The sequence below is a fragment of the Pteropus vampyrus genome, unplaced genomic scaffold (genome assembly GCF_000151845.1).
Source record: "Pteropus vampyrus isolate Shadow unplaced genomic scaffold, Pvam_2.0 Scaffold177, whole genome shotgun sequence".
Taxonomy (NCBI): domain Eukaryota; kingdom Metazoa; phylum Chordata; class Mammalia; order Chiroptera; family Pteropodidae; genus Pteropus; species Pteropus vampyrus.
In genome coordinates this window covers 2,114,850-2,129,332 of record NW_011888958.1, presented here as the reverse complement: position 1 = coordinate 2,129,332, position 14,483 = coordinate 2,114,850, and the positions used below count along the sequence as shown (strand labels likewise).

The 14,483-nt window shown below is 40.0% G+C and overlaps 1 protein-coding gene across 1 annotated transcript in view; it reads left to right on the top strand.

Moving 5' to 3' along the window:
* Positions 1–11,163: 11,163 nt before the first annotated feature.
* The window catches only part of LOC105299271 (acyl-coenzyme A thioesterase 4-like), an 11,267-nt gene continuing 7,947 nt past the window's right edge, over positions 11,164–14,483 (top strand). The window contains exon 1 of the mRNA XM_011370932.2: positions 11,164–11,410. Within this exon, the coding sequence (XP_011369234.2) occupies positions 11,164–11,410 (247 nt within the window). The remainder of the gene's footprint in view (positions 11,411–14,483) is intronic.

The following is a 14,483-nucleotide window of genomic DNA, read 5'->3' as shown; positions in this document are numbered from 1 at the left end:
GTTTCCATATGCATGAAATATTTTTTTCCATCTGTTTACTATCAGTCTCTGTGTGTCTTTTAATCCAAAGTAGGTCTCCTATATAGTGTATGTATGGGTCTTGTTTTCTTATCTATTCAGCTACCTTGTGTCTTTTGATTATACATTTGATTAAATTTACCTTTAAAGTGATTATCAATAGGTACGTAGTTATTGCCATTTTATTATTCATACTTATGTTCTTTTTTTTCCCCTCTTCTTAAAAAAGTCCTTTTAACATTTCTTGTAATACTGGTTTGGTGGTGATGAACTCCTTTAGCTTTTTATTGTCTGGGAAGCTCTTCTTCTCCCTGTTGATTATAAATGATAGCCTTGCTAGGTAGTCTTGGTTGTAGGTCCTTGCTTTTCATCACTTTGAATAGTTCATTCCAATCCCTTCTGGCCTGCAAAGTTTCTGTTGAAAAATCACCTGACAGATTTATGGGAGCTCCCATGTAGGTAACTACCTTTCTCTTGCTACTTTTAAGATTCTCTGTCTTTAACCTTTGCCATTTTAATTACAATGTATCTATGTGGATCTCTTTGGGTTTATCTTGTTTGGAACTCTGTGCTTCCTGGGCTTGTATGTCTATTTCCTTCCCCAGATTGGAGAAGTTTTCAGTCATTATTTCTTCAGATAGGTTCTCAGTCCCTTGCTCTCTCTCTTTTCCTTATGGTACCCCTATGATGTGAATGTTGTTATACTTGATGTCTCAGAGGCCCCTTAATCTATCCTCATTTTTTAAAAATCTTTTTTCTTTTTGTTCTGATTGTGTATTTTCTGCTACTTTATCTTCCACATCATTGATTTGATCCTCTGCTTCATCTTGAAGAGGAAATTTGGGGAATTTCATTAAAAACTAATCAGCGTTCTGCTTGCTTTCTGCAGATAGGCTTGTTGCGTGCAAGAGCTCTTGCAAGAGCTCCCTTACACTTTGCTCCACTTATAAATGTAGCTACTCCAGCAGCTCTGTTCCCTGTAACAATTTGTGTTTACTGGTTACCCATAGCAACTCCCCCTTCTCTATGTTACTACTTGAAATCTGCATTGCAACGTCTGCTATATGTAACAGTTTATGTTCAAACTGACTAATCAGATTATGTAAAATTTTCCTATAAAGGGAATGTTTCGCCTGAGCCTACTACCTAGATATTCAGAGCACTAGCTCGTCTGGGACCGTGGGTAATAAATTTTGAATTCTCCTTCTCTCTGAGTGAACTGCTTGGTTTTTCGCTGGTCTGATTTTTGGAGCTATTGGGATTTTTCCACAACAGTCTCACTCGGCAAAAGGGCACCCTGCCACTTGCCACTGCCTACCAGCTGCCTGTAAGGCTCAGCTGGTCAAAGAGCCTCAGGTCAAAGAGCCTCAAGCGGTACTCAGATTCAGTGAGGCAGGGTCTTGGGAGTCACCAGGGTGGAGCAAGTAGTGTTTACCAGGTTAATGCAGCTTCACATTTGGCTGTGTGTGGGAAGGTCTGAACACAGGAAAGATGGTACCCACCTTCTGGCTGTGTGGAAAGAGGGCTCAACACAGGCACAATGGCTGTCCCCTCTAGCCCCTACTCTGAAGCCATACAGCTCAGTCTCTCCCTGTATGTCTCTGGCACTTTCTGAGCCACTGTCCCTCTACTGGAGCTCAGGGTGAATGCCTGAGAGTGAGTGAGACTGTGCAGGCCCTTTAAGAGGATGTCGGGGTTTCCAGCAGCCTCCTGATTCACTGGAAAGAATTCCAACTGATTTTCACAGCCAGATATTGTGGGGGCTCCTCTTCTCAGCACTGGTGCTGATTTTCACAGCCTGGGACCCCTCACTCCTCAGAGAGGACTTCTGCAGTTGAGATACCCCTCCTGATTCTCAGTCACCGCATGTGGGCATGGAGCCAGCCCATTTTGCATCTCCACTCTCCTACCAGTCTCGACATGATTTCTTTATATCCTTAGTTAGTTATAGGACTTCTGTTCAGCTAGTCTTCAGATGGTTCTCCAAGTTGAGTGTTCTATAATTTAGTTGTAATTTTGATGTGGTCATGGGAGGAGGCGGGCACAGAGTTCACCCATTCCACCGTCTTGACCAGAACTCCCTCTTCTATATCACTTAATGGCTATCGCTCTTCTGTTACAGGACTGCATCACAATTAAATTGATTAAACCAATTTATATTGCTAGTTTGTTTCTAACTTTTTCTCTATTAAAACAATATAAGCATCACTGTAGCCAAATATTTACACACATTCATGAATATTTACTTAGGAGAAATTCCTGAAGTGCAATTGTGAGTCAGAAAATATATCATTTAAATAATTTTAACCAGGTTGCCCTGAAAAGGCCATGCCAGTTTAGGCATCCATCAACAGTACATGAGTGTCTGTTTTCCAAATCTTCAACACAGGACATCATCATGTGAGAGACAAAGCATAATGATTCAGAGCACAGGCTCTGGAAATAGATTGCAAAGGTATAAATCCCAGCGTTTATACTTATTCTAGCTGTGTGATCATTAGCAAATCAGTAGACCACTTTGGGCCTTATTTTTTTTTACTAAGGTTCTTGTAAAAATTGAGAGTTAGCTATTATTATTTACCTTCTTTAGTTTCTGAGACTCTTGTGCACAAAATATGCTGTAAAGTGTACAAAAGTAATTAGAGCTACAGGGAGTGGCATGATTAATGACCAGCCAGCAGGATGAGAATATTTGGAACTAAGTAAAAAGGCTTGGCTGGGAAAGCTCTTGAGGGTGACACTATCGGGAGCAGAGGCAAACACAGGTTTTATGGTATGAAAACTGATAAACAGAAACCTCATTTAAAATGGAGGTCAACTTCTCATGGTTCACTAATGGTTCTTATTTAAAAGATGAAGATGACAAATATTGTGCTGTATATGCAATATCAACACCCTTTGATATAATTGAAGCATCACCTTTGCCTAGAGATCCTATGGCCCAACCAGCCAAATTATATGTGCTCATGGGCATGCACCCTAGCCAAGGGCAAATTGCCAACATTTATACTGATTGTAGATATGCTTTCGGAGAATCTCATGATTCTGAAATGTTGTGATTCTAGAATGTTGTGCAATGATTTTGCAGTATGACTTGTTTACTTCCAGCGGAAATAAAATTTTAAATGGCCAGTATGTTCGAGAATTATTGGATGCTATACTTTTACCTGCTACTTTAGCTATTAGGATCCCACGGCATTATAAACTTGACTCTCTGAAACTAAGGAAGATCACCTTGTTGACACTTCTGCAAGGAATGTTGCTCTTAAAGGAACTAACAGCAGTCAAACCTCTGTCATGGTCCCAAGGGATGTTTCCCCAATGATAATTTAGAAAAACTGGCCAGAGAATCCTAACAATTGACCTCAGAAAAGGTAAAACAAGATTGGAAATCCAGCAATTGTTGGTTTGATAAAAAGAAAGCTCTGGTTTGGGCCAAATAACAACCATTCCTACCAGAGACTCTGTAATTCCCAATCCTAACTACTATACATGCAATTCAGCCATTGGTCCACTGACAAAATGATAATATTCATGAATCAATATTGGTGAAGAACTATTAAGGCTGCAAAAAGTGCCTACTTCACTTGTCTTGCTTGTCCAAAGTACAACCCAGGGAAGCCTGTTAACACTGCTCCCAGACATTTTAAATTGCCGAATGGGAATGGCTCTATAGTGTAGTGATTAGCACATCTGCTTTACACACAGAAGGTCCTGAGTTCGCACCCCAGGTGGAGCCACGGACCATACCCTGGGTGTGCTAGGCTCCGAGTGCACGCTGTGAGCGTGTGAGAGGAGATGCCCCACCTTCAGAGATCCAGTTCTTAAGGGGAAAGAGCAACATCCCTAGGTCAGGGGTGGAAGTTGGAGGGGCCGGAATTAAGGGCGGGGGGGGGGCGGAAATAATAAATTGCTGAGTGGACCATTCAAGTTTTGACAAATGGATTTCATATAGCTTCCCTGTCTCATAGATATAAATATATTTTAGTCATGGTCTGTGTGTTTTCTCACTGGACTGAAGCTTACCCTTGCAGATGGGCTACTGCCTCTTCTGTCGCCAAAGTCCTTTTGGAAAAGATTATCCCTACCTGAGGAACCCCCTCTTAAACTCCATCATGATCAGGGAACCCATTTTATTGGTCAGGTTCCTTGACAAATCTGTGCTATTTGGACAGTTTTACAACACTTTCACTGAGCTTACCACTCTCAATGCTCAGGTATATAAGACTCAATTGGCAAAATTTGTAGAGACTCTCTAAATATCCTGGCAAAAAGCTTTGCCTTTGGTCCTTCTAAATCTCAGATTCACTCACTTTGGAACTCATAAACTCTCACCCTTCAAGATAGTCACGGGACACCCAATGCACCTAGCCCGTGGCCTCTTTTGATCCACAGCTGATATAAGGAGATGTACTGCAATGTTGTAAAGACCTAATTGCTTCCATCAAAATTAACCAGGTTCTGCTAAAGCAGTGTTTTCACAGTGCACTCCAAGGAGGTGGAGACCTTAAGCAACACATTTTGCAACCTGGAGATTTCATCTATTGGAAAAGACACCTCCAGAAAGACTCTTCAACCTTTCTGGAAAGCCTCCAATCATCACTAACCAACACCTTGTTTCGCATGACACATCTGAAGAAAGCACCTAATCCTGGTGCTTTCTGGTGACCTAAAGGTAAAGATTTCCCAAAATCGAAGTAGACATCTAATGAGACAGCTTTCCCAAGACATTCTGATGAGACCAATTAGAAGCTTTAAAATTCACAGAAGCCTCTCTTTCATCTAGACATTTAACTGACTCTGGATTCTTACTCAATTCATAGTCTCTGATTTTGCAACTTACGGGCTATATTATTAATAAGATATTTTGTTTCAAATGTTATCTTTTGAGATAACAATACTGTTTACTTTATATTTTATTCCTGCATTGTCTTCCCAAAGCACTTGTTTCATTCTTTATATTCTGAGTTTGCCTTTGCCATATTCACAGACTTTTGATGGGGAATACCTGAGAGATCTCCTCCTACCCCAACTTGTTACTCAAATGTGACCACAGTAGGTTTCCAATCTGTGCACTTTCCCTCTGATGTCAGACATGACACCCAGGAAAAGTCTTGCTGGCATCAAGGGACAGAAGGCCACTGAATTCAGAAAAACCTGACTCTTGATTAGTGATGCTTTCAGAGAAAGATCTCGATCAAAAGGGGAAAATGTAAACATTAATAAACAGAAACCTCATTTAAAATGGAGGCAAGAGGCTAGAAGAGAGCACTCTATCTCTTGTCACTCCACACACACTACTGACCCCGACAGGGAGAGAACATACCTTGCATCTCCCACAGGGAGAAGAAGAAATGATTCCTCCTTACACGGTAACAGCTCAACCAATGGGAGACTGCTGTAACTCAGCCAGTGAAAAGTCACACTATACTTCCAACTTTCAGTTTCCTCCTATGGACTCTTCCTTTACAACAACCCCTTCCAGGTCCATAAAAGAACATTCTTCTCCTTTGTCTCTTGGAACTTGTACTGATGTCCTGAATTATGTTTATTTTGTGTTGTTGTTCCTGAATAAACCCATTTTGCTGGAGAAATATCTGGCTATTTTGTCAAATGTGAAATAAAATGAAATCATTTATGTTAAGGAGGCCATTAAGGAAATGAGACTTATGTATGTCCCCACCAGACAGAACATAAACTTTCTTTCTTTCTTTCTTTCTTTTTTTGCGGGGTAAGCTTATTTTCTGGAGGTTTTTCTCTTTCCTTCGGAGATGCCTTGTCACCTTGGTTGCTCATGGTGTTTAATGGACTATTTCTCCACCTGGGCATTAATGGAAATGTATTCTGCTTTTTTCCCAGGAAGATTTATTTATTTTTTAAATTAATTTATTTTAGTTTCAAGTATACAGTACATTGGTTAGACATCTATATAGTTTGTAAAATGATCCCCCCAATTGCTTCCTCCCTCCCCGACCCTCCATTTAGCCAACATGTTCATTCTAATTGCATTCCCTTTGTGCTCCCCATTCTCATGTCCATCCATCAGCTGCTAATATGTACTTCTTTAATCCTTCACCCCATTCTCCCAGCCCCTCAAACCCCCCTTCTCTCTGTCCAGCACCAAATTGTCCACTATATTTGTGAGTCTGTTTTTGATTAGTTTGTTCTTTTTATTCTTTAGATTCCCCATGTAAGTGAAATCATATAGTGTTTATCTTTCTCTGTATGATTTAAATACCTTCTAGGGCCATCGAAGCAATATGTTTTTCCATCCCCTTACTTTTAGTGTGTCTTTTAATCTGAAGTGAGCCTCTTATAGGCAACACGTAAGGGTCTTGTTTTCCTTTCCATTCATCCACTCTATCTTTTAGTTGGAGCACTTAATTCTTTTCCATTTCAGGTACTTATTGATAGAAATGTAGTTGTTACCATTCTTTATTCCTGTTTTTGATACACGTCTTTTCTTCTTAAAGAAGTCCCTCCAACATTTCCTGTAATATGGGCTTGGTGGTGATAAATTCCTTCAGCTTATTTTTGTCTGGAAAGCTCTTATCTGTCTTTCAACTCTAAATGATAGCTTTGCTGGATAAATTATTCTTGGTTGTAGATCCTGGGTCTTCATCCTGTTGAATATTTTTTTGGCAAGCTCTTCTGTCCTGCATTGTTTCTTTTGAGAAATCAGCTGCCAGTCTTATGGGTGTTCCCTGATAAGTATTTATTTCTTTTTCTCTTGCTGCTTTTATTATTCTTTATATTTAAGCTTTGGCGTTTTAATTATGATGTGTGTTGGTGTGGGCCTCTTTAGATCTCTGATTTTTGGAATTCTCTGAGCTTCCTGGAGTTTTATGTCCATTTTATTCACCAGGTTAGAGAAGTTTTCCATCATTATTTCTTCAAGCAGCTGTTCGACATCTTGATTTTCTTCACTTACGCCGATCAGATGACTATTTGGACCCTTAATAGTGTCCCATATGCTCCTTAAATTATTTGTATAGTCTTGGCATCTTTTTTCTTGCCATTCTAATTGAGTGCCCTTGGCTTTCCCGTCCTCTAGATATTTTCTTTATTCAATCTGTTTATTCCATTTAATATACTTCTCATCTCAGATAATGTGTTCTTCATTGCAGATTGGTTCTCTTTTATAATTTCCACTTCCATTTTTATGTTTTTTATCTCTTTGTTGAAGTTCTCACTGAATTTAACCAAAAGTTCATTGAGCATCTTTATAACCAGTTTTGAACTCTGCATCTGTTAGATTACTTGACTCCATCATATCTGGATCTCCGTTCTGTTCTCTCATATGCTTTCTGCTTCTTTGTCCTCCCATTCTGACTACCTTTCCATGTCTGTTTCTGTGTACTAAGCAAAGCTTCTAAGTCTCCCGGTCTTCTTAGTGTGGATTTGTGAAGTAGGTGTCCAGTGGCACAGTCCTGCGAGGGGTTCAGCTACAGGCCAAATTTAGCCCAAGCCTATGCCCCTCCAAGGCCACCTGTTAAGATTCAGCAAGCAATCTACAGATGCTTTGCTTATAGTTGCCTCAAAAGGCTACATCAGAAACCGAGGCCAGCTGCCTCCAGTGTGAGTCTAGGTGTTGCTCAGCAAGGAGCACCTGACTCGCAGAGGATCAACCTGGATGTGGCTTGGATTGGGACTGCAAGTTGGAGAAGGCGGGGTTTCAGGGAATCCTTGGGGCGGAGCAACCTCTGTTATCCAGTCTGATGATCTCACAGCAATGGCGGTGCTGTGTCCGCACACTGGCAGTGGGGAGGGCTCAGTGGGGAACAATGGATACCGCCGGCACTTCTATATAGAGCGTATCTCGCCTCAGCTGTCACTCTGACAATGTCTCCCTGTAAGTTCCTGGTGCCCGCTGCGTGCGCAGCTGAATCGGCACTGGTGCTCAGAGTGAGCAAGTCCGTCACCACTAAAATCTACTCACAGAGGCGTTTATTGCTGCCACTGCTGCTGCTTCCATCTCACTCAGCCGCTCGAGACCAGGCAGCCCCGCGTCCTCTCCCTGTCCTTTCTGCCATTGCAGGGTGCTTTCTTGGACTTCTCCCTACTTGTATGGCTTATTCATCTATATCCCAGGCGATTTTTCCTTGCTGCTGCTCCTTGTTTCCATCACAATTTTGATTTAGTCGCCAAGGGATGAACAGAGCCTCTATCATCTATGCCATTTTGGTGGCCCCTCCAGAACTGGGCAAAATCATAAATATTCCAGAACACTGCAAGAACACCTGCAACTCCTCAGAGATGGACTTTTTTCTTAACACATTTTTAAACAAAAGGCCTATGATTATTAAGGGTTGTTACTTACTCAACAAAGTGATAAAACTCAATTCCAGTCTTGTACTCCTCTTAACTAGTCAGAGCGAGGAATGGAGATTGCTGTGTGCCAGGTTTCTTCAGCACCAGCCACAGTCCAGCTCACCCACTGCACAGGCCAAAGAACTGGAGAGGTAGAACTAGGAAATTCTTTCCTAGAAAAAGAGGTTTTTCAGCACAGTCGAGGCAGGATAGTCTAAGCAAGTTCCCTCTCCCCTCCAGGTTACAGCTCTGAAACTTTTCCTCAGTTCCTTACTCAGCCCTCTCCCTACAACTCTGGAATTTCTTCCTTGACTTTTACTCAGCCCTCTCTCTGTTTCAAGCATGAGACTCCGGGACGAGAAACAAGCCAAGGCTTGGCGACAAGATAGATAGCCTTGAGCAACCTCCTCCCTTCCAGGTGGCATGGCAAACAAGCCAGGACTGGGAGGCAAGCTGGATAGCCTTGGGAGACTCCCTACCACCAAGAAAACAAAAACCTGTAATTCAGAGTTGGGGGCAGACTCTGCCCTTCTCTCTCTCTGAGCTGCCTGCACTTTTAAGTGTAAATAAATAATAAAACCTGCACTTTTAATAAAACCTGCACTTTTCTGCTTGCTCTTTGTCTTGCCCTTGAATTCTTTCTCAAGGCATAAGACAAGAACCTGGTCACTGGAGCTCAGGTTCGGGGTCTCTCTTTGGGGTCACTCTAAGTTTTGTGGCCTACATATCAGGTCTCTTCTTCATAAATGCTCTTTGATTTTCACAGAACTTGACAAATTCATGATAGCCATTCCCTACTCACAATACACTACCTTTTTAAGTCACTTCCCATAGACAGTTTATATGCAATTATATATTACTATATTTCCTGCTACTAAATATGTTCTTAGTTGCATTATGGAATTTTAAGTTCTAGTGTTTTATAATGTGCCCAAACACATTTGAGAATTCTGGATTTGAAGTAGAGGAAAGGAGATTTAATGTTTAAATATTTGTGTTTAACAACCCTCTCTTATGCCTCCTCTGAGAGTACAGTATTAAAGGAAGAACTTGGCAGCCAAAGAACCTGGGTACTAGGAAATGTTTTGAGGGTTGTAGGCTCAGGATATTAGAGAATCGGAAGATAAACCTTGCTTATTTTAGAATTCAATCAGAGCTCATAGTGGATGGAAGCACTAGAACTCTTAGGAAAAATGAAAAGGTGTGGTGGAACCAGAATAAGATGTAGCTAAAGTTAAATTTGAGTTTTGATTTCACCAAATACTCACTCCATGACCTTGGGGCCTCTTTCTTCCTTTAAAAAATTGGGATGATGATATTTAATTCCTAGTACTTTTATGAGGAGCAAATGTTTGAAACCAGTCAAGGATGCTTTTGTAGAAGCCACAACAAGAAAATTAGGATTTTTTTTTTTTGGCAACTGACAAGAGCAGTCCTTGTGGAATAGTGCAAACCCAAATTACTATGGAGACTGAATAGAGAATGGAAGACAAGTAAGAGGACAACTTTTCCCATAAATTTTGCTGTGAAAGAGAGAAAACTAGGGCAGAGTGGGTCAAGGGATTATGCTTAAAATGTAAGAGGTTCTAGAGCATGAAGTACACTGATGGGAATGAGCCAGTAAAGAAGAAAATTATGAAGGAGGAGAAAGAAGTGGTTATAGGAGCAAAGTCTATGAGAATGAGAGTGGATGGGATCCAAGCCAAGCAGAGGGATGGCCTTTGTTAAGAACAGAGATACTTCTTTGGGAATTAGGAGGGAAGGCAGAGAGTTCGAGTTCATGTGGAACTAAGTAGATTTGGCAGGGGGAAGTGAGGAAGAGTTCCTACTGGATAGATTGTTTTATCCATGAAAGACGAAGAGCTGAAAGTAAAGAGGAATAGGGGCTCAAGAGGCTTGAGGAGGTAGAAGGTATGAAATCATCTTTGGGGGAAGTGGAAAGCAAATATCAGTGAAGTGTGACAAGAGTGATAGGCAGTATGGGTGCTTATTTGAAATTTGTGGTCATGAAATGAATGTCAGATCTGTCAGCACGAACGTGTATTTTTTTTCTCCAGCAATGATCCTTTGCACAAATACAGGACTAAAAGTGAATAGGTAGATTTAACCAAGGTTAGCATTTTTTCTAGTGAATAGGTGGATTTAACCAAGGTTAGCATTTTTCTGGGCATTTTAATACCTGTCTTCCTATGACCAAAGGAAGAGAGCTATTAAAAGAGCTAAGAGTGCTTACAAGAGAATGATAATAACAATGAAGCTTGAAATTTAAGCTGGATGAGGTGTGAAGTGAGAAAATGAGAGAGGTATTGATAGTGAAAAAAGTGGCAGTCAAAGTCTCAAAGAGATGAAAGTGGGTGGTACTAAAATGGCTAAGCTGGAAGTATTTAAGATGGTAATCAGAGAATAGAATGCTTGAAGCTGAGATTTCGAAGATGAGGTAGTTACTGATGATGACTTCGTTGAGGTTATGACAATGGGAGTAGGTGGCTGAGGTGGGATAAAAAAGATCATTGGAGGTATGGAGGTCAAGGAACTGAAAGGCCAAAGTATTTAGTAGGTCATCTACATGGCTATTGAAGTCACCAACAATGGTGATGGAGAAATTGTGGAAAGGAAGATAGAAAGGAAGAATAAGTAGATATCTCAAGGTCGCAAACCTTGACAAACGGTAAAGCCCAGATTAAGGCTCAGCTCCAAGTGACTTCCAATTCCAGGCACTACTCACCACACTGGTTCATGAACTCATTCTCCTTTTTCCTCTGTCCTTATCTCAGGTAAAGGGTCCAGAAGTCTGGCTGCTTGGGATTTCCAAAGGGGGGTGAACTCTACCTCTCCATGGCCTCGTTCCTGAAGGGAATCACTGCTGCAGTCATAATCAACGGCTCCATGGTCAATGTTGGAGGAGCCTTACACTATCAGGGCAAAACCCTGCCTCCTGTAGTTTGCAACAAAACTCAAATCAAGGTGATCAATGATGGCTTTATAGATATTTTGGGTGTCCTGAACACCCGTTTAGAAGGACCTGACCAGAAGAGCCTCATTCCAGTGGAAAGGGCTGAGAGTGCCTTCCTGTTCCTTGCAGGTCAGGATGACCGCAACTGGAATAGGAGAAGCCCCAGATCATCTGTTACCCAGGGGCGAGACACTAATTTGAGCCTCCTTACTTCCCCATGTGTTGGGCATCCCTGCACACCTTGGCGGGCAGTTCTGTCATCTGGGGAGGGGAGCCCAGGGCTCATGCCATGGCCCAGGTGGATGCTTAGAAGCAGCTCCAGATTTTCTTCCACAAACACTTGGGTGGGGAAAAGGGGACAATCCCACCAAAACTGTAGTCTTTTATTCAATTGTGTGGCATCTCTGATGCTAATTTGTCCTGAGAATAGCTGCCGCAATTAGTGTGTATGTAGTTATTTTTCTTTTTAATAATTAGATTTTCCCCCTCCTCAATGTTAAAATGAACTGACCAATGAATTCTCAAGATTTTTATAAACTACATGCCTTTCCAGCTGAGTAGGAAGAGAGTGATTCTGCAGAAAACACAGCAGATGGGAAAAGCATAACTTTTAGTTTCTCACAACATACAAGGCTTTAGCTCCAAAAGGAAAAGTGAGTAACAATGGTTGACAGTGGCTTGGACACAATTGGTACTCAGTAATTTGCTTAATTATTTATTGTTGAATTTAATAATTCATTTAATTTCATTAATAAATGATTACCTACCTTAGAAAAGCCTATAATATCAAAAATATTATGATTTGAGTTTCTCCCTTAAGAATAGAAGTGAACATCTTAAGCTGTAAATTACTAGATGTAAAACTTAGATGTAAAACTGAAAAATTTTCATAGCAAATACATATTTAAGTCCTTGATATCTTACCCTTGGATGAATAAGAATTCTCCTAGTGTAAATAAATTTTAAGTTATGTTTATGTTTACACATATGGGGCTTTATGATTTAGTTGCTTTGAAAGCTAGTAAAACATTTAGATAATTACATAAGTGATTTTAACAGCAATTAATGTGAAAATAAATGATTTAATATTTATACCACTTGATATAAATAAATGATTTAATATTTATACCACTTGATATAAAATAAATGATTTAATATTTATACCACTTGATATAACCAACTCATTGGAGTTTCAGGGATGCATAAACTGTCAAACCAATGTAATTTCTTGGTTTTTCATAGAAAACATTTCATTTTTTACTTCCATATTGAAGTCCATCAACGTCCAATGTTTTGCTTCTATTTTTTGTCGTAGTTTTGTGGTGATATTACCACAGACTATTGAGTTTACTTCATTTCCTGACTAATATAGAAAAAAAGATGATTCTCTGCCTGGTGTAGAAAAATAGATGATTTATTTAGCTTCCTTATCAGCTGCCTGTCACACTTGGGCATCTTTCTGCATCAGCTCTCCAGACTGTCGAGACAGATTGCTGACTGAGCTAACTGACAAGAATAGTGTATCTTCCATACTTGTTGAGAGAGTCATCAGAAATAGGATCTAGGAATATGACATGAACTTCTTGCCTCCCTCACCATTTTGACAACATCCATTTGTTTGTGCTCTATTTCAAAGCTTGTTCCTATTTCAATATCAACAAAATTTCTGTTAGGAACACATGTGGGTTTACCTTATCTCACCTGTGTAGGGGAGGCAAAATTTTACTTCTACTCTCAGGCTTTCCAGTTGGGCCTCAGAATTAAATTGATATTAAGAGAGATTACCAAGAAAAAATCATAGCAATTTTATTTTTACATGTGCAAAAAGTCTCCACAAGAAAATGAAGACCCAAAGACGTAACAAAACCTAAGTACTCATATACTGGATTGAACAGAGTGGCAACTATGGAAAAGCGAAATATATAGGGAGACTAAAGGAAGAGAAATTATTTTAACAAGTTGTTATGGAATTCTCTTAGCCTTAACTCCTGTTTCTGGTGATAAGATTGTTTCTTTCCTCTTGGTATAAGGAGAGCAGCTCTCACAGAAAAGTTTCATCTTATAATTTTAGGGGAAAAATTGGAGCAAGTGCCCTTCTTACACTTGCTGTTTTTCAACTGCCTTTAGCTCAAAATAGTCAATATGCCAAAATGACATATTTTGGGGTAGCATCCCCTGCACCCCTTCGCCTGACTAATTTCTCATCCCCACTTGATTTTGAGAAATGAAGATAAACTGAGGGAGAATTTTCATCTTGCTGTGAAATACTATGTGCTTAATTTCTTCTTGTTTCCTAGCATGTATTTTCTAATGTTGAATTCTGTGTTCAAATCTAAACACACAAATCTTCTAAAAGTCAACCTCCAAATTCCTTAATTAGTCCCATTAACAGTCATAATTCCTATTAATCCCATATTTTCTTTTTCTAGTTTAGAAAAATTTATTTTCTTGCCCTAATTTCTAAAAAGCCATCAATATATAATGGATTTCATCTACTGTTCTCAGGGATATTGTCAAGTGCTTATTTACTCAGCGTACATTACCCAGCTCCCTTTGTAAGTCCTGCAACTATGGGCTTCAGGAAAGCTAACTCCACCCTGACTGCAAGGGCAATGGTGTGATCCTTGTTTGGTTTAAGCCAGTCTAACATTCCATTCAGGGGAAAGTATGTGATTTCAGTCACATACTTGGAATTTTCCATGGGATCCTTCCCACTAAACATGAACGAAGACGCATAAAACTTCAATTACTTTGACAGCCACCTTACCACATCACGAATAGAGCAGAGAGACAGAAAAAAGCTCTTGATTGGATCAAATATGAAGCCGAACTTATTGCTGACTTTCTATCCAGTAAATTTCCTTATTTTTTTTAAAAAAGGCTTTTGTTTTAGAGCAATTTTAGATTCACTGTGAAACTGAGAAAGTACCCCTCGCCTCCTACATATGCACAACTTTCGCCCACCCCTCGCCTCCTACATATGCACAACTTTCCGCACTATCAACATCCTCCCCTGAGTGCTACATTTGTTACAACCGATAAAACTGCATTGACCCATTTTATGTTGAATTGCTTGGTCTTTTTCTTTATGGTTTCTGGGTTTTGTGTCATGCTAAGAAATACCTTCTACCTATGATTATATTACATTTTTTTTTATTGTTTTCTTCTAGCACCATACTTGTATGACTTAATTTTTAACAGT